We start from the raw sequence: 18,001 nt of genomic DNA on the forward strand, positions 1-18,001 counted from the left end.
TATACTTGAATTTCCTTTATTCAAAAAACGTAGAAGCTCTAAAAACAACACTATACACTATAAAGACATCCGTTGCCTGCAGGCCCAAGCTTTCCTTTCCAAGCCTGCTCCGGCCCTCAACCATCTTCCTTAATTGGTGTGCAGCCTAAGAAGTAGTTGCTTCTGGTGCTGTGAAGCCTCTTCCTCCCCTTCTTCATGGCTGCCGGTGGTGAGATCTTGCTAGATTCGTCTCCCAGTGCAAATAAGGAAGTGGCAGGCAGAATCTCATTTTTCTCCTCCAGGACCTGGGAGCAGGGAGACAGAGAGAAAGGAGACTGCAGTTACAGCCTGAGCTGCAATTTCATTTCACAAGGACGGGGGGGGGGGGGGATTTCCAAACAGGCATGTTTGGGTTCAGTGAAGCAGACGGAATTATATGCACGGATGAAAGGGACATCAGGAAGGGCAGCTTCCTGGAAAAGAAAATTAAATTGTGCTTGCCTCAGGATGGTTGCCCACAGAAAAAAGGGAAACACTCCTGCCCTTCCAAGAATTCAAGGTTGGAGAGATACACCCAGTGCCCACACAACAGGCAAGATTAAGGAGTTCAGCAGTGAAGGCTACATCAGACAAGATGTTTGTGGCGTGAACAGGGAAGTACAGATGAGGGGGGCATTTTATTCCCATGTTATTTTCAGGCACTGGGCAGATGCAGACAAGTGTTTACTGAGTGGCAGCTTACCAGGGTAGGCACATAACTGGTTGCTAAGCCGACAGATGAGGAAAAGAGACCTTTTGCCCAGGCATCGATGAACCCAATTTCAATACTATACATTTTTCATGGGAGTAGCTCAAAACCATTTACAACACAAACCACACACACACACACACACACACGTTAAAACCAAGTACAAAAACAATAAAACAAGAACCTAAAATGCCCATCCATAATAAAATATAATACAAAGAAAATGGCAGACAAATGCAACCCATTCCACTAAAAAGACAAGCAGAGAAAGAGGCCACAAACATATCTAAGTACCCTCTAAATTAAGGGCTGAAAGCCTGGGGGAACAGAAATATTTTTGCCAGGCACCTAAAGGTAGCCGGGGAGAGCATTCCACTGGAGGAGAGGTGGATAAGGACCTCAGATGACTAAAGCAGGGTCCAGATTGGTTCATATGGGGAGAGGCAGTCCCTGAAGTGTTGGGATCCTGACTCATAAGGCTTTACAGATCAAAACCAGCTCTTTGAATTGAGCCTGGAAAGTAGTCAGCAGCCAGAACAGTCGGGCCAAGATTGGTGTTCTCTGCTTGGACTGCCTTGCCCTGGTCAGCAATCTGGCCATTGAATTCTTCAACAGCTGCAGTTTCCAAATAGCCTTCGTAGGCAGCCCCACATGCAACACGGTCATCAAACCTGGCGGTGACCAGGGACGGACAACAGAAGTTGGGCTATCCCCTCCTCTCCCCGTTAATATTATTTCAAGTATATAATCTGTTTTAAAAAGACATAACCAGTTGGACAAGCCTTACCAAGTGCACTTACAGACACACACACCATGGCCAGTCAGTGACCACGGGGTAAATGGATGTCACTATGCAGTCATTTCGTTACCCCTTCAAGTGTGCCAGACTATGGGGAACTCACAGCTCTGCAACCACCCCACAAGTGCCCTTTCCTAGCCCCAAAGCGAAAGCAGAGCCGTGCTCAAGGCCACCTGCATCTCTGCAATCCTCATACCTTTCTGGTAGGTGCAACAGCTGGCGGCTCAAAGAAGGTGTCTCCTCCGGTTGCCAGAGTAGGATCTTCCGGGTCGAAGCTGTCCTTTGAATCTCCCGCTTGCTCATCAGCAAGCACCCCTTCCTAAGGGGGGAAAAGGCAGGACGCACGCTAGCCTGGACTGCACTTGATACAGTCCAACGCTTGGCATCTGCTCCAACCCATAAAGCTACAGGGACCCAATCCCCACGGAGGGAAGAGCTCAGCATGCTCAGGGGCTACCCCAAGCAGTGCCAAAACACCCTTCCATCAGTGCCTTGCTAACCATCACACAAACTCTCTAGGCTGGTCTTAGCATTGAGGGGACGGGAGTCAGGGATTAAGCATGTCAGTTTTTGAATGGGATTAAATCTTAAAGTAGAATCAGACAAAAAAACCCCACCAGTATACCTGAAGGAGCGTCTCCACCCCCATCGTTCTGCCCGGACGCTGAGGTCCAGGCTGAGGGCCTTCTGGCGGTTCCCTCATTGCGAGAAGCAAAGCTACACGGAACCAGGCAGAGGGCCTTCTCAGTAGTGGCACCCGCCCTGTGGAACACCCTCCCACCAGATGTCAAAGAGATAAACAACTACCTGACATTCAGAAGACATCTGAAGGCAGCCCTGTTCAGGGAAGTTTTTAATGTGTGACATTTTACTGTATTTTTAGTTTTTTGTTATTATTATTAACCTGTCTCTCTACCAGGGCAATTGCAGCCTAAACAGGAGGAGTGGGGAGGGAACCCCCGCACCTCCAGATGTTGCTGGACTACAACTCCCATCATCCCTGACTATTGGCCATGTTGCAAGAGCTGGTGTGAGTTGGAGTCCAACAACCTGTTTCCCCACTTATGAATTACAGGATGGGAGAATGGAAAGCTGGCCTCAGTGCAAAGTGTCCTTATGCTTAGCAGGCAGCAGAGCATGCATGAAGGGGTTAACTCCCTCTCAGGAGGCAGGCTTATAAAGGTGACCCATAAGCACTGATTGGGCTTACCAAAATATGTTCATTTTCTGCAGGGAGTGGAGGGGATCAGAGGATGGCTGTGTTGCTCCCCCTCTGCTTGTGACAATTTGCCACCCATGAATCCCCTCGTCCACTGCTAAGGGGGCGGGGGACAGACTCCTCCCCAACTGCAGGATATAACACCTCTTAGAGGTTACCTTCTGGGCTTTTTATGTGTGGCATCTTAAAAAAAGGCATATAAAACCCTTTGGGCCCTATGCAAAAAAAGAGCCACCAGCTCAGATTTGAACAACTCCTTCCTGCCAAGAGACAGAAGTTTTCCCTTTGGTCCTGCAGCCTGGAGTTCCAGCTCGATCAATTCCCACCGGCTTTCTCATCTCACTTCCCAGCCTGCTGCAGCAATCTGGGAAGTCAGGACAAGAGCTGCGCCTGATCTGCCCTCAACTTTAACACGCCCTGCCTGCTGGGAGCTGGAGCAGGCAACTCCAGGGCTGTCCTGCTCCCTCAAAGAGAAAAGGAGGTCTTGCCAAGAGTTGCTCACCAAATCATAGTGCTCGCGGTTCCGACACCTCCCGTACTCGCAGCGACAGTCCTCGGAGCAGGCCATCTTTTGCTTACGGCAGCCGCACTTCTTGTTTCCACAGCGGCCTCGGCAGGTGCACTGCAAAGGGAGAGCTCAGTGAGAGAACAGAAAATGCAGGTGGAATAGCACACAAGTGGCATGTGCCACCATTGCCAAGGGTGGCCCCGAAAGGCCTCTGCTGCTGTATCTGTTTCTGGGACTCAACTCCTTTCAGGTTTGGGGCTCTGAAATAAGAATGGGGCATGTTTAATAATAATAATAATAATAATTTATTATTTATACCCCGTCCATCTGGCTGAGTTTCCCCAGCCACTCTGGGCGGCTCCCAATCAGTGTTAAAAACAGTACAGCGTTACATAATAAAAACTTCCCTGAACAGGGCTGCCTTAAGATGTCTTCTGAATGTCAGGTAATTATTTATCTCTTTGACATCTGATGTTTGACTCGCATAGGTTCTTCCTAGCTGTCAGAGCCAGCGTGCATGATGCAGGTTGCCAAGGCGGTGCCCGTGGGCACAGATATGCCCATAGAGGCTTTCCCCCAGTATCGCCAACCGCCACTGAAATTAAGCTTGAAATTGATTGCATCCATTGCAATCAATAAGCTAGGTCACAGTGTGAGCTTAGGGTGTGTGTGTGTTTTGGGGGGAACAGGACAACAGGACAACTTCTCCAGTTTGCAAACGCATCCACAGGTCCTGAAAAGGTTTGCTGGAGCATCTTGACACACCTTTGCCCCAAGACTGCAAGGCCACCCAAGGCACACTCAGCTCAGCTGTCACAGAATTTTAATTTTTCAATTTAAAGCCATCAACTGTTCCACAAAAGGTGGAGGATTTGCACCAGAAACTCCTTAGGATATTTAGACACATTTGGCTGAACAGTATTCAATGTGCACATTGTGGGAATCCATCAACGTAGAACCTAGCAATGATCACTGAGGTGGCTTTAATGAATAAATAAGATTAGACAAATTTGTGGAGGACAAGGAGATTTGTCATCGGTTAGACATTAAGCTGGATGAATGGAGCCTCCATGCTCAGTGACAGTATATCTCTGAGTATTTTCATTACTGGGATGGATATCAGAAGAGGGACGATGCCTTTGTGTCCCCACAGGGCAGTGTTGGAAGCTAGACAGCTGAACCTGATGTGCACTTGGGGCTGGTCTACCAGAGCCAATTCTTGCATTGCTCCTCCTGGCCAGATTTCAGGAGGCAGCTTCCTAAACGTCAGCCGTCCTGCTCGATGATCCTACCCCCAGAATGCTCTGCCTGGCTCCTCTGGAAAGCTTGTACGGCACCCACTCTGCATCTTCCATTTCTTTGGCCTCATCCGAGTCAGAAGATGAGTCTTCCTCATCCATGTCGGCTGGAGGCAGGGAGGTCATTCGCCTGCGAGACTTTGGCTGAAGGGGGGGAACCAAATAATAATAATAATAAATTTATATTTATATCGCGCCCTCCCCAGCCGAAGCTGGGCTCAGGGTGGCTAACAGCAATAAAATACAACATTCTAAAATCATTTCATTATAAAATTAATTCAAATCAAATTGATGGCAACTGTTGGGCTAGAGTTCTGTGAAAATTGCCGAGGGAGGGAGTCAGGCTGTGCCCTGGCCAAAAGCCTGGTGGAACAGCTCTGTCTTGCAGGCCCTGTGGAAAGATGTCAAGTCGCGTAGGGCCCTAGTCTTTTGTGACAGAGGGTTCCACCAGATCGGGGCCACAGCCGAAAAAGCCCTGGCTCTGGTTGAGGCCAGCCTAACCTCTCTGTGGCCTGGGACCTCCAAGATGTTTTTGTTTGAAGACCGTAAGTTCCTCCGTGGGACATACCAGGAGAGGCGGTCCTGTAGGTACGAGGGTCCTAGGCTGAATAGGGCTTTGAAGGTTAAAACCAGCACCTTAAACCTGATCCTGTACTCCACCGGGAGCCAGTGCAGCTGGTATAGCACCGGGTGAATGTGATCTCGCAGCGAGGACCCCATAAGGAGGTCCTCCTTACTGGAATTTCTGGGTCAGTCAGAAGAAGACAAGCTTACCATTTCTGCCTCACTCAAGTTATGGAACAAAGCCAGCCGCACAAAAAATTATCAGGCCGGGTTGGCTGCAGCTGATGCAAGTTGGAACCCAAAGCCCACCTAGTCGAGGTTAGTGATTTTCTCAAGCAATGTAATTTGAGGCGCCATTTGGGGGATCAGAGACGGGCCTTTTTATTTATTTGCTGAATTCCTATCCCAATCTTTCCTCCAAGGGGCTGTATGCGGTCCTGTCCCCTCCTCTTAATCCCCACAACAACCCTGCAAGGTAGTTCAGGCTGAGAGCCAGGGACTGATATTCAAGGACACCCGTGAGCTTCATGGCTGAGTGGGAATTTGAACCCTGGTCTCCCAGGTCCTGGTCTGACACCCTAACCATTACACCACACTGCCACGAACATTAAGGCAGCCACTAAGTGCTGTAATGTATTTTGACTTGTGCTTCTAATCCATACAGTGGTACCTCGGGTTACAGACGCTTCAGGTTACAGACTCCGCTAACCCAGAAACAGTGCTTCAGGTTAACAACCTTGCTTCCAGATGAGAACGGAAATCGTGCTCCGGCGGTGCGGCAGCAGCGGGAGGCCCCATTAGCTAAAGTGGTGCTTCAGGTTAAGAACAGTTTCAGGTTAAGTACGAACCTCCGGAACGAATTAAGTGCCATGTTTTTTGCTCTATAAGACTCACTTTTTCCCTCCTAAAAAGTAAGGGGAAATGTGTGTGCGTCTTATGGAGCGAATGCAGGCTGCGCAGCTATCCCAGAAGACAGAACAGCAAGAGGGATTGCTGCTTTCACTGCACAGCGATCCCTCTTGCTGTTCTGGCTTCTGAGATTCAGAATATTTTTTCCCTTGTTTTCCTCCTCCAAAAACTAGGTGCGTCTTGAGGTCTGGTGCGTCTTATAGAGCGAAAAATACGGTACTTAACCCGAGGTACCACTGTACCCAGCTTTATCTTTCAGGTGACGGGATGGACCAGCCATACAAACAAGCTCTGTCGCACGCAGACACCCTGCCTTGCTTCTCCGCCCCACCCCACCGGAAGGACACACACCTTGGGTGGAATGTATTCGAAGGGGGACTCCGGGGTGCCTGCTGCAGGGCCCGGCTGGCCATTGCAGATCCTCTGGCCACTGACAGCTTGAAAAACTCTCAGTTTCTGTTGGGAAGAAAGGGAGGAGTGTGAGGTTCACTGAGTGGCAGGAGCAAAGTCAGCTCCTCTAATAGCAGCTGCTGCTGTCACTCCCAGACCTACCTGTCTAAGAGTTTCAATCTCTTCTTGGTGTTCCTGGTTCTTTTCAAAAACCTCCCTCATCTTGGCCAGCTCTTCTTCCTGTCCACAGTAAAGAAGGCAAAAGGCTCTTAAGGTCTCATCTTCAGCTGCAAAGGAACCCACGCGTTGGGGTGTTTGCACACCTAGGATTTGTGCAATCCCCGCCTTCTAAAGATTTGAAGAGGGCTACTAAGAATGAAAGAATGCTCGATATTTCCCCCAGCTCTGATTTTTTAAAATTATTATTTTTAAAAAATTATTATATCATAAAGAAGGCTGATCGCCGAAGAATGGATGCTTTTGAATTATGGTGTTGGAGGAGACTCTTGAGAGTCCCATGGACTGCAAGAAGATCAAACCTATCCATCCTTAAGGAAATCAGGCCTGAGTGCTCACTGGAAGGACAGATCCTGAAGCTGAGGCTCCAATATTTTGGTCCCCTCATGAGAAGAGAAGACTCCCTGGAAAAGACCCTGATGTTGGGAAGGATGGAGGGCACAAGGAGAAGGGGCTGACGGAGGACGAGTTGGTTGGACAGTGTTCTCGAAGCTAACAGCATGAGTCTGACCAAACTGCGGGAGGCAGTGGAAGACAGGAGTGCCTGGCGTGCTTTGGTCCAGGGGGTCACAAAGAGTCGGACACGACTAAACAACAACGATAGAGCCTTGAGTGCCATCACTTGAAGCTCCAACTTCTGGCCTACAGGATACACTGGTTGATTTAGACTCCCCACACACATTTTCTCCCTCCCTCTCAGCAACACCACAATCCACCCAGTCACACACACAGCCCCTTCAAAACTTACTTAAATGACCAGAGCTAGCATTGCTTTGCGTGTTTTGAGAAACAGAAAAATGTGGAAGAACAACTACCGTATTAGCATAGCCTTCAAAAATGAGGGAGAGCAGAGAAGACACTTTGGTTACAAAGCCAGTGGATGATAAAGCAGAGATCGACAAGAAGAGCCTCAAGAGTAGCGGTCTGAGCCAAAATCAAGCAGCCTCATTCAGTGACACAATGCCAGCACCACAAGCCTTGTTGCTTGGATATGGGATTCCTTCCCACCAGCAAAGGAACAGCTGGAATGGTTGGATGGCAAACATGGCTGCATTGGAGGGGGCAGGAGCAACCGCGCCTAAGAGACACAGCAGCTTTTACCTGGAACTTGATGCGCTCGAGTTGCTGCTGCTCCCGTTCTGAAATGGAAGTCTCCAGCTTCTTCTCTGCTTCTTCTTTGTGCTGTATCTGGCTGAGTAGATAGAGTACCTGGGGATGGGTGGAAGAGAGATGTGGGTGGGTAGAGACCTTGGGTCAGAGGCGGCACAGTCTGAAGGGAGGCTATACTTTCTGTATAGCTCACATTAAGGTAAAGGTAAAGGTACCCCTGCCCGTACGGGCCAGTCTTGACAGACTCTGGGGTTGTGCGCCCATCTCACTCAAGAGGCCGGGGGCCAGCGCTGTCCGGAGACACTTCCGGGTCACGTGGCCAGTGTGACATCGCTGCTCTGGCGAGCCAGAGCAGCACACACGGAAACGCCGTTTACCTTCCCACCAGTAAGCGGTCCCTATTTATCTACTTGCACCCGGGGGTGCTTTCGAACTGCTAGGTTGGCAGGCGCTGGGACCGAGCAACGGGAGCTCACCCCGCCGCGGGGATTCGAACCGCCAACCTTTGGATCGGCAAGCCCTAGGCGCTGAGGCTTTTACCCACAGCGCCACCCGCGTCCCTAATAATGTGTAATAGCTCACATTACGTCAGCCAAAGTCTTGAGTTGGCTAAACCACAAACATGTGGGATAACCAGCCTCATATAAGCAACATGCTTAAGTCTAACTAACGCATGAAGGGGTTAAGACCATAGAGTAAGCTGTCCTGCCAGGCTTAGCTCACCTTGGGAGGGATTGGGTACTTAAGCCTTTGCTCTCTCTCCCAGTCTACCAGAGAAGCTCAATGTAGGACGCCTGAGCTGGTGACTGCAGCTCAGACCTCATGGCTCTTACAAGCCACTCTCGAGTTCCTATACTAGTAATTTAGGAACTTTCACCACTGTAACTAAGCCAAGTTATACTGCCTGTGTTTTCTGATGTATGGAAAACCACATGAACCTGACCTTTGAAGAGTTTGTAAGTAAACTAATTTTTAACTTACCAAAGGTGTGGTCTTTCTCTATGCTAGGGGAAGAGGGGAGCTTTAGAAGAAACCCACAAGGCCATATTTTAAAGGTCTAGCCTCCTCTATTTCCACGCTTTCTTTTGCTGCATGTTTTGTGATTTTAAATCTCTGCTGGGGGTTCTCTCATCAAAGAATACTTGACCCAAACCTGGATCTTGGGGGCATTCTAGTAGGTGGCACTAAGCTAATTAGTTCTAATTCTCTTCCCATCCATCTCCATACTAAGTTCTACAAGGGGCAACACTGCGAATGAAGAGGAAGCTGGCAGGCAGACAGGGCCACCCTCTGGACTGGTTGTAAGTTAAGGTGGGCAGGATGGAGTTGTCCGATGGTAGTTCATGGACCAGCGTTCAATCTCAGCATTTTACCACCAGATCGCCCACGTTTTCTAGCCACTGCACAACACAGAGTTCTAAACACTGAAAGAACTTGGAGCACCCCAAGCCTGCAAACTTTACTGAGAAGGCAGCAACCGAATTGCCCTTTCTCTGCTGCTATTGACCGCTGGCACTGCAGTTCTCCCTAAGGGCACTTCCAGGGATCCCATTCACAGCCACCTCTCAGCTAACAGGAGGCTGTCCCGAGCCAAATTCATAGGTGTGGGCAAAGGGTCCTTAACCTGGAAATCAGGTTAAATGTACCAGCAGCAAAGTCTGGTTAGGACTACTCTAGAAAACCTGGAGTAGGTAGAGATAGACTGGGTGGTCAACTGCTCAGAACGGGATTTTGGGGTGGGCACAGTTTTTGTAGCTGCTGCAGACGTAAGTGGGGTTTGGGGGGGGTGGCAGGCGATACCTTTTCTTGATGCTGCTGCTCCTTCTGGACCAGCTGACTCTCGTGCTCCGCTTCCATTTCCGCCACAACCTTCCGCTCTTCGAGAAGCATTTTATGCATGTCGGCACATGTGGTTTTAGTCTGCTGCAAGCGGTTCTCCAGTTTCCCATTCTCCACTTTTGAGGAGACCAGCTTTGAAATACACACACACAGGGAGCAGGGTGGAGAGAGAGAGAGAGAGAGAGAGAGAGAGAGAGAGAGAGAGCGCACAATATTAAAAGGCGTCATGCTGAAGAATTTGCATCTAGGACCATGGGCCTTCTGGCAGTTCCCTCACTGCAAAAAGTCAAGTTGCAGAGAGACTTCTCGGTGGAATACCCTCCCGTCACATTTCAAGGAGATAAGTAACTATACAACTATACATAGGGAAGTTTTTAATGTTTGATTGTGCTTCTATATTTGTTGGGAGCTGCTCAGAGTGGCTGGGGCAACCCAGTCAGGTGGGCAGGGTACAAATAAAAATATTATCTTGCCAACTGGCATCAGGGAAGTGGGTGGCGCTGTAGGTTAAACCACAGAGCCTAGGACTTGCTGATCAGAAGGTCGGCGGTTTGAATCCCCGCGACGGGGTGAGCTCCCGTTGCTCGGTCCCTGCTCCTGCCAACCTAGCAGTTCGAAAGCACGTCAAAGTGCAAGTAGATAAATAGGTACCACTCCGGCGGGAAGGTAAACGGCGTTTCTGTGCGCTGCTCTGGTTCGCCAGAAGCGGCTTAGTTCTGCTGGCCACATGACCCGGAAGCTGTATGCCGGCTCCCTCGGCCAGTAAAGCGAGATGAGCGCCGCAACCCCAGAGTCGGCCACGACTGGACCTAATGGTCAGGGGTCCCTTTACCTTTAGCACAGGAAAGGTACAGAACCATCTTTGAGAAAGAGCTGAGATGTCAAGCAGCTAGGAGGGCTGCCCCCAGGAGGCCACTTTGCCACACGCTGAGTGCAGTCAGCCACTGTGTCACTGTCCCTTCCACCCCCCAGGCCTCTTATTTCTTATAGAGGCTCGAATCCCTGGTTCCATTCCAGAGCCGCCTCTTGGTTCCCACCCGCCTCCTCTGCTGCCACTCAAGCTTACTTCGCCAATCAGGTATTTGATGGCACACTTGGCTTCCGCAAGGTTGGTGATGCTCTCCCAGCGCTGCTTGGTGCGGTCGCCGGCGTCTGCGTCCAGCAGCTTCTGCTGCAGGTCAGCAATCTGGGCACTCCTTTGGAAGAAGAAGCGACCACATGAGTTCGCATGGGATTTGGCAAGAGAGCAGGTCATTTGGGGAACTTGGGCAATTTGGCCCCTGCTTGTGTTGGATGAACTGTGAGTTGAGCATCAGCAGCAGCCCTGGGTGAATATGCAGTCGCTTAGGCTGCCAGGCTAGGGTTAATTTCCTAAGAGACCTGCTGTGGTCCAGAGATGGTGCAGCAGAGCGGCAGATATAGATGACTGGAGGACTGAGAGGGAAACTTCAGCATCTCCTGAATCTGCCACCTCTTACCCCCTTTCCACAGGAAACAGCCACAATAAGCTTTCCCAGATGTTTTCAGAACAAGAAGATGAATATTACACAGCAACAGCAGATAGAAGAATCGTAGAACTGTAGAGCTGGAAGGGACCCCAAGCGTCATCTAGTCCACCCCCCTGCAATGCATAGTTAGAACTATAGAATTTGCAACCACGAAATGAACACTAGAGCTCAGACAGCCTTAAAAGGGGGTTAGAAAATCAATGGAGCCAATAGGTACTAGTCAATCAAGGTTATATACTGGAGGCGGTATGCCTCTAAATTCCTACACCAGGCTAGATTAGCCTCCAGCTTGAGCTAGAGGAGTTTTTCTTACACTCTTTGTTGTGGCTTTGCTTCTTCTGAGACTTGAAAACACCCCATACCTGAGCTCCATCTCTGTTTCAAGGCTCTCTATTTGCTTGGCGATGGAATGCTCCATTTCCGCAGCTTTATGGGAAAACGTGCGCCTCTGGAAAAGGAGGATGGGAACGGAATCAGAAAATAAGCAGAGCACAGGGAGAGGAGGTGGGACTCAGTTCAGAAGATGCGGCAGTTTAACTCTAAGAGAAGCAGCAGTAGCTATTTCCAGCAGGGCTAGACTTTGATTTTCCCCTCTGGAAGGGGATCTGCCATGGTGGGGAAGCAGAACCAGCTTCTGGAAGATCTCCTGTCTCCAGTGCAGAACAAGAGAACTCACCCTTTACAGCAGGGGTGGGGAATCTGGGGGCCTAATGCAACCCCCAAACCTTTCTATCCCCCCACCCCCTTTGCACCTCCTAGGTAGAGTGTTCTACCTAGGTAAAATGTCTGTGTGAGCACTGAAAATGCCCGGAGGCAGAATTCACACTCGTTGCTCCACTCATTTTTGCTTGAGGCCCTGCCCACTACAGGCACTTGGCCTTTGGAAAGAAGCCTATTTCCTGCATCAGAAGACCCCATCACCAAAGAGAAAGTGGATTAGATAGAACACACGGTCCCTTCCTTCCCCCTCTCCGCTGCAGCCTGCATCACTGCCCACCTTGTACTTTGACGGGAGGTTCTCCCCAGCATCTCGCTTCTCTTTAAGCGAGGCAATCTCCTTTGCCAAGGTTTTCCGGTCCTCCAGGAGGTCGTTGAGGTGACGCTGAGCCTCTTCGATGCTAACAAGGACCTCCACTTCGTTCGCGAGCCAGCTCTGCGCAAGATGGAAGCTGGTTATGACAGAGGGTCGGCGGAAAGGTGGCCAGAACCCACCCCAAGTCGCCTGCAAGCCAACTTTGCCTCTCCCCTGGAATAAGCCACCTGAGCCACTGTGAATCTGCCCTGAGAAGAAACAAGGACACGGCCCCTACCTTCACCCGAGCAGCAACTCCCTCAATCCCGCGGTTGACGTTCTCTTTTCGCTTATTGGTAGCCTCTTGCTGTTTCTGGAGAGCATCCTTTAAGCGCTTGTTGGCAGCAGCGGCCTGTGAGAGAGGGGTGGAGGCTGGTGTGTTGAAACAGGACCCAAGGCACAAACTTTCAAAATCCCTTGCTTGGCAATGAAACTCACTGGGTGACCTTAAGATAGCCACTCTCCAAAGCTAGCCTCCCCCTGTGATTTTAGGAGGATGAAGAGCTGGAGGTGGGGGCTGCTATAGTCCAAGGGTCAGATCAAGAGCTGGCCAACCCTCCACGGGCCACTTTCAACAGGGATGGAACAAATTCAAAAGGGCTCCCTATAGGCACTTATCAGTTGACCGGTGCTGACAGAGAGTCCATTTGAACTTGTCCATTTGCAGATCCAAAGCTGACTGCAAAAGCAGGGAGGATGTCCTTCTGTAAGGGCAGCTTGCATCCAAACCATGCCTGTAGCGTCTTCGAAAAGGGCTCGCTGTCAGCAAACCCAGCTAGCCGAGGAGCAACTGGGAGCACAATTTAAGCTCCCGATTGTTCCTTCACAGCCGTGTCTTTGCCTGCCTCGCACTTATGAGGCAGGTGGGTGCGGTTTGGGGGAATCGGCCCTGCGACCCACAGCCAGAGGTTTCCTACCTCTGCCTCAGAAGGGTGGGATAAAAATGTAACCATCAATGCGCTCCGAGAAGAGATTTGATGTTCTCCTACCCACAAATGAGGATTTTCACAGGCTTTGAAGTCGGTATTCTAAAAACTCTTTGCTTTAAAATAAAGAGCCTCAGCCAGCATCGCTGACGAGGACAAACGGAGAATTAAAAATGTGTAAGCAAGTACTTAGAATCATAGAATTGTAGAGTTGGAAGGGATCCCAAGGGCCAACTAGTCCAAGCCCCTGCAATGTAGGACTGAGGTTAACTCATTGAAGATTACAAGAAAGCTGTTACCTTTACTCTAGTTACTATGCCATTGACCTCCGATCTATGCTAGGCTTTCCAGCAAAGTTAGTGTCTTAAACCCGGACAGGAGAACCACCTGTGGCTCTCCAGTTCTTGTTGAATACAACTCTCATTACCCCCTGACCATTGGCCAGGCTGGCTGTTGGGAGTCAGAGGCTGACCATGTTTGGAAGGCCACCGGTTCTCCAGCCCTGGTTTAAACCATGAATCCTAGAGGCAAAATTAAGTCAAGCACACTCCATTTAACACCACATATTCTAGACTCTCTACACAATCAGAGGGAGGGAAGAGCTTTGTACACTATTCCCCCACTTCTGATTTACTGAATCGGGGAATTCTAACCCTGGGACCTGTCCCTTGTCTCTCTACCCAAAGCATTCAAAGTCTCACCCTGTCTACTCTCTGTAGATTATTTTAAAAACAGTGGCGCTTCACCAGGCGGAAGGGAATGCTGTCCAAGGCCACTCACCTCCTCTGCTTTTCGCCGGAGGACAGTGGCTTGCTTTTGGAAGTCTTGCTCTAGTTTGACAAGTTCATACTGCCTCTTGCGATCCTGAAAGACAAAGAGTCAAAATGGCTGACCTTTCAACAACCAAGCAAGAACAGTGATTTGTGGCTTCTATAAGTTGCTATGGTCTGGACTCAAACTTAGCAAGTCTTGTGACCCACTTTTATAGAGGCATTAAACCCACCTGTATTCTAGAGACCTCATCAAGTAATTTGAAATGCTTGGAAAACAGAACCCGGGACAATCCAAATTCCTGGTGTCTCAAGGAAGACTAGAGAGCCACAGCCAAACAGTTTAGATTACACTGAACTAGGCCAATGGTATTACTTATTATAAGGAACACAGAAAGCAGCAGCTTAAGCGATAATACTCGAAGTTATTTAGGTCATTTTTTGGGGGGGGGGGGAGAGATTTGCATGTATGGAGTGGAGTGGATGTGCATGTATGGAAACTGGAGTGGAATGGTAGCAAACTTGTCCAAGAGAACTGGCTAATGATTTAGGGCAAGATCAAAGGTCTGCTTTAATGGCAGAAATGTTTGGCTGGCTGGACCCTGCTGAATCATGAGAAACAGAAGGCTTGGCAAGACTTTAGTCAAGTTGAGATTATGCAGCAGGATGAAGGCCGCTCGTTAGTGACTCCAACTGACCTTCATGAGGCTGCTGGTACAGATAAGGTTCACGAATATGTCCTTCCTCCAAAGCAATTAACGAAAAATAAAACAACTCTTTTACAGGAGTTTGCTCCTGAAAGTCAATTAAACAACTAAATCTTAGGGAGAAAGGAGTGAATCAGAAGACAGGAGAATTTGGAGGGATCAAAGAGAGACAGTATCTTGGTGCCAGCGCCTACCAGGTCTTTGCTTATTCTTATTTAGCCACAAGTTTTGCTAATAGAGTTCTGTCTGTTCTGTGGCTTTTGGAGTCCAGTTTGCCTTCCCTTTGAGAGCAGAAGGGATTTCTTGCTTGCCTGTCCTTCAATTTTGGAAGCTGCTTTTGGCTATTTTATCCAAGTCAGACTTTTATCCGAGTCAGTCCCATGGTGGTTAGATTCCAGCTCCAGGGTCAGAGGCTGTCTGCCTACAATCACAATCTGGGAGAGTACCATTGCATTCAGATTCTCCTTGTGGGCTTTCCCATGGAACATCTGGCTGGCCACTGGGTGAGAACACCCAGCAGCTGCAGGGCTTTTCTGGTACAGTTCAGTGCTGACGCTCGACTCACCCGTGCCTTCAGCTGGATGACTTCCTTGTCCTTCTGCTGCCTCCACTGCTTAAACTTCTCAGAGTCCTCTTTCATTTGACGTATCAGCTGAACACGTTGACTCTTCATCGCCTGGAGGGGGAACAAAGGAGGAGGAGAAGGAGGAAAGGCCTTTGGTGAGAATCTGCCTAGCAGGTGTAGCCAGGGCTCCCAACTCCCATTGCACAGTCAAAGGTCAGGGATGACGGGAGGGGAAGTTTGACGTCTTGAGGGAACCGCATTGCCTATCGCTGAAACAAACACTGAGATGCCCAGATTCTTAGAAGCCTTGAACATTTTTGCAGCATGCAGCTCGGAGGACTTCAGGAAATCAGCTCGATTGATAAAAGCTTTTGGCACGGACTGGGGAGTTTAAAATCTCCAAATCCTTAGTTTCTTTCGCACAGCCTTGATAACTTCCCAAGAATCCCATTCAAAATTTCTTGGGTTTTTTAGCTCTCATGACTGAAAAAGCAAGCATTCAAACTTAAACAAGTTGCTGTTGCTTTTAAACAGTAGCTGAGAAACATAATGGCAGTCAGGGTAAGAATGAACTGCTTTCCCAAGATTATAAAAAATACACACATCTAAAGTGCCAGTTATACAGTTACAGTGTCCATCAAACATGAACCAATAAAATGCCAACCTTGTCGGCTATCCACACCACAAACCCCATTACAGTGGTGCCTCGCAAGACGAAATTAATTCGTTCCGCGAGTTTTGTCGTCTTGCGATTTTTTTTGTCTTGCGAAGCACGGTGTCGGAAAAGTTTTGGAAAAGCTTCAAAAACCTCAAAAAAGGCTACCACACCGCGTGCTATGAGTTGCTCCTCGAAGTCAAGTCGCAACTGTATTAACGGTGTTAAGAAAAAGGAAACAAACTTGCAAGACGTTTCCATCTTACGAAGCAAGCCCATAGGGAAAATCGTCTTGCGAAGCAGCTCAAAAAACAAAAAACCCTTTCGTCTTGCGAGTTTTCCGTCTTGCGAGGTACCACTGTATCTTTCTTATTGTACCCTCTGGGTGTTACGTTTCCCAGCACAATTCAAAATGTTGGTGCTGACCTTTAAAGCCCTAAATGGCTTCGGCCCAGTATACCTGAAGGAGCATCTCCACCCCCATCATTCAGCCCGGACACTGAGGTCCAGCTCCGAGGGTCTTCTGGCGGTTTCCTCCCTGCGAGAAGTGAGGTTTACAGGGAACCAGGCAAAGGGCCTTCTCAGTAGCGGCACCCGCCCTGTGGAACGCCCTCCCATCAGATGTCAAGGAAATAAGCAACTCTGGCTTTTAGAAGACACCTGAAGGCAGCCCTGTTTAGGGAAGTTTTTAATGTTTGATGTTTTGTCACTTTTTTATTAGTAATAATATTCTGTTGGGAGCCATCCAGGGTGGCTGGGGAAACCCAGCCAGATGAGCAGGGTATAAATAACAATTTATTTATTTATTTTTATTACTACTACTACTACTACTACTACTACTACATACCCGGATCTCCTGGTTCAGTTTGCACACTGTCTGCTCATTGGATTCTTTCATCTTCAGGAGCTTCGACTGCTCCTTCAGCTTCTTCTTCAGATCTGCCATTTCCCCTTCCAGCTCCTGAAGCCGCTTCCTGCGCCGTTCGCTGAGTCTGAAACGAACACCGCAGCCCTGTAGTCATGAAGTCAACAACCTTCCCCTCTCAAACCTCCCGATTAGGTGCCTCTTACTTTGCTTGGCTGACATCCTTCTTCGTCATATGAATGCCAAGGACCAGGTCTTCTTTTTCCTTCTGCAGCTTGGCCACCTCCATTTCCAGGTCCTTGATGCTGGTCTTGATTCAAACACACATACATACATTTTTTCAGCACCCCACCAAAAGCAGCTCCTCCGGCTACAGCCGTTTCTTTCCAACAGGCCACATCTCCACTTAAGAAAAGGAGAGGCTGCCCTCCTGTGGCTTGCTAGGCACCCAGTCAAGCAGCCCACTGTGTGTATAGATGCTCACTCCTTCCTGGTCAGCTGCTGTTACCTGGTATTGGCATTGTATGGGCTCCAGCTGGCTGTCGTTCTGAGACATCTTCCTTGCCAAGGCCTCCTTCAGAGCCAGGGCTTTGTTGAGCTCGAGCAACTCTTTGGACATCTGAGCTTGGTGGAGAGCGTGCCGAGTGGCGTACTCATCAGAGGACCCTTGAGCATCCAGGTCACCTTCTGACACCTAGGGGGGAGAGAGGCAAAGGTTTAACTAACATCTGGATTTTTAAAAAAAATGTTTTATGTGCTTTGCTTTTCTACAATCTTATGTGCATACCAATTAGAGAGCTATTTGATTAAGTGGTCCCTAAAATCTTCTAAATATGGAACAACTGATTGGTTCAAAATTGGGAAAGGAGTACGAGAAAGCTGTATATTGTCTCCCTGCTTATTTAACTTATATGCAGAATTCATCATGCGAAAGGCTGGGCTGGATGAATCCCAAGCCGGAATTAAGATTGCCGGAAGAAATATCAACAACCTCAGATATGCAGATGACACAACATTGATGACAGAAAGTGAGGAGGAATTAAAGAACCTTTTAATGAGGGTGAAAGAGGAGAGCGCAAAATATGGTCTGAAGCTCAACATCAAAAAAACCAAGATCATGGCCACTGGGCCCATCACCTCCTGGCAAATAGAAGGGGAAGAAATGATCACTGCAGATGGTGACAGCAGTCACGAAATTAAAAGACACCTGCTTCTTGGGAGGAAAGCAATGACAAACCTAGACAGCATCTTAAAAAGCAGAGACATCACTTTGCCGACAAAGGTCCGTATAGTTAAAGCTATGGTTTTCCCAGTAGTGATATATGGAAGTGAG

General features: G+C 48.9%; 1 protein-coding gene across 2 annotated transcripts in view; it reads right to left on the minus strand.

Annotated features, from left to right (window-relative positions):
• LOC114582190 (chromosome-associated kinesin KIF4) overlaps positions 1–18,001 on the minus strand; it is a 34,274-nt gene continuing 16,273 nt past the window's right edge. For both annotated transcript variants that reach the window (XM_028703001.2, XM_028703002.2), the window contains exons 15-31: positions 17,177–17,362; positions 16,875–16,978; positions 16,651–16,795; positions 15,149–15,259; positions 13,887–13,970; positions 12,419–12,532; positions 12,106–12,261; positions 11,471–11,556; positions 10,667–10,796; positions 9,562–9,732; positions 7,753–7,860; positions 6,577–6,654; positions 6,376–6,480; positions 4,546–4,695; positions 3,248–3,367; positions 1,723–1,845; positions 1–284 (exon numbers count right to left, since the gene is read on the minus strand). In XM_028703001.2, coding sequence (XP_028558834.2) covers positions 117–284; positions 1,723–1,845; positions 3,248–3,367; positions 4,546–4,695; positions 6,376–6,480; positions 6,577–6,654; positions 7,753–7,860; positions 9,562–9,732; positions 10,667–10,796; positions 11,471–11,556; positions 12,106–12,261; positions 12,419–12,532; positions 13,887–13,970; positions 15,149–15,259; positions 16,651–16,795; positions 16,875–16,978; positions 17,177–17,362 — 2,139 coding nt within the window. In that variant the 3' untranslated portion in view covers positions 1–116. The remainder of the gene's footprint in view (positions 285–1,722; positions 1,846–3,247; positions 3,368–4,545; positions 4,696–6,375; positions 6,481–6,576; positions 6,655–7,752; positions 7,861–9,561; positions 9,733–10,666; positions 10,797–11,470; positions 11,557–12,105; positions 12,262–12,418; positions 12,533–13,886; positions 13,971–15,148; positions 15,260–16,650; positions 16,796–16,874; positions 16,979–17,176; positions 17,363–18,001) is intronic.

This window comes from Podarcis muralis, chromosome 13, assembly GCF_964188315.1.
Source record: "Podarcis muralis chromosome 13, rPodMur119.hap1.1, whole genome shotgun sequence".
Lineage (NCBI taxonomy): Eukaryota > Metazoa > Chordata > Lepidosauria > Squamata > Lacertidae > Podarcis > Podarcis muralis.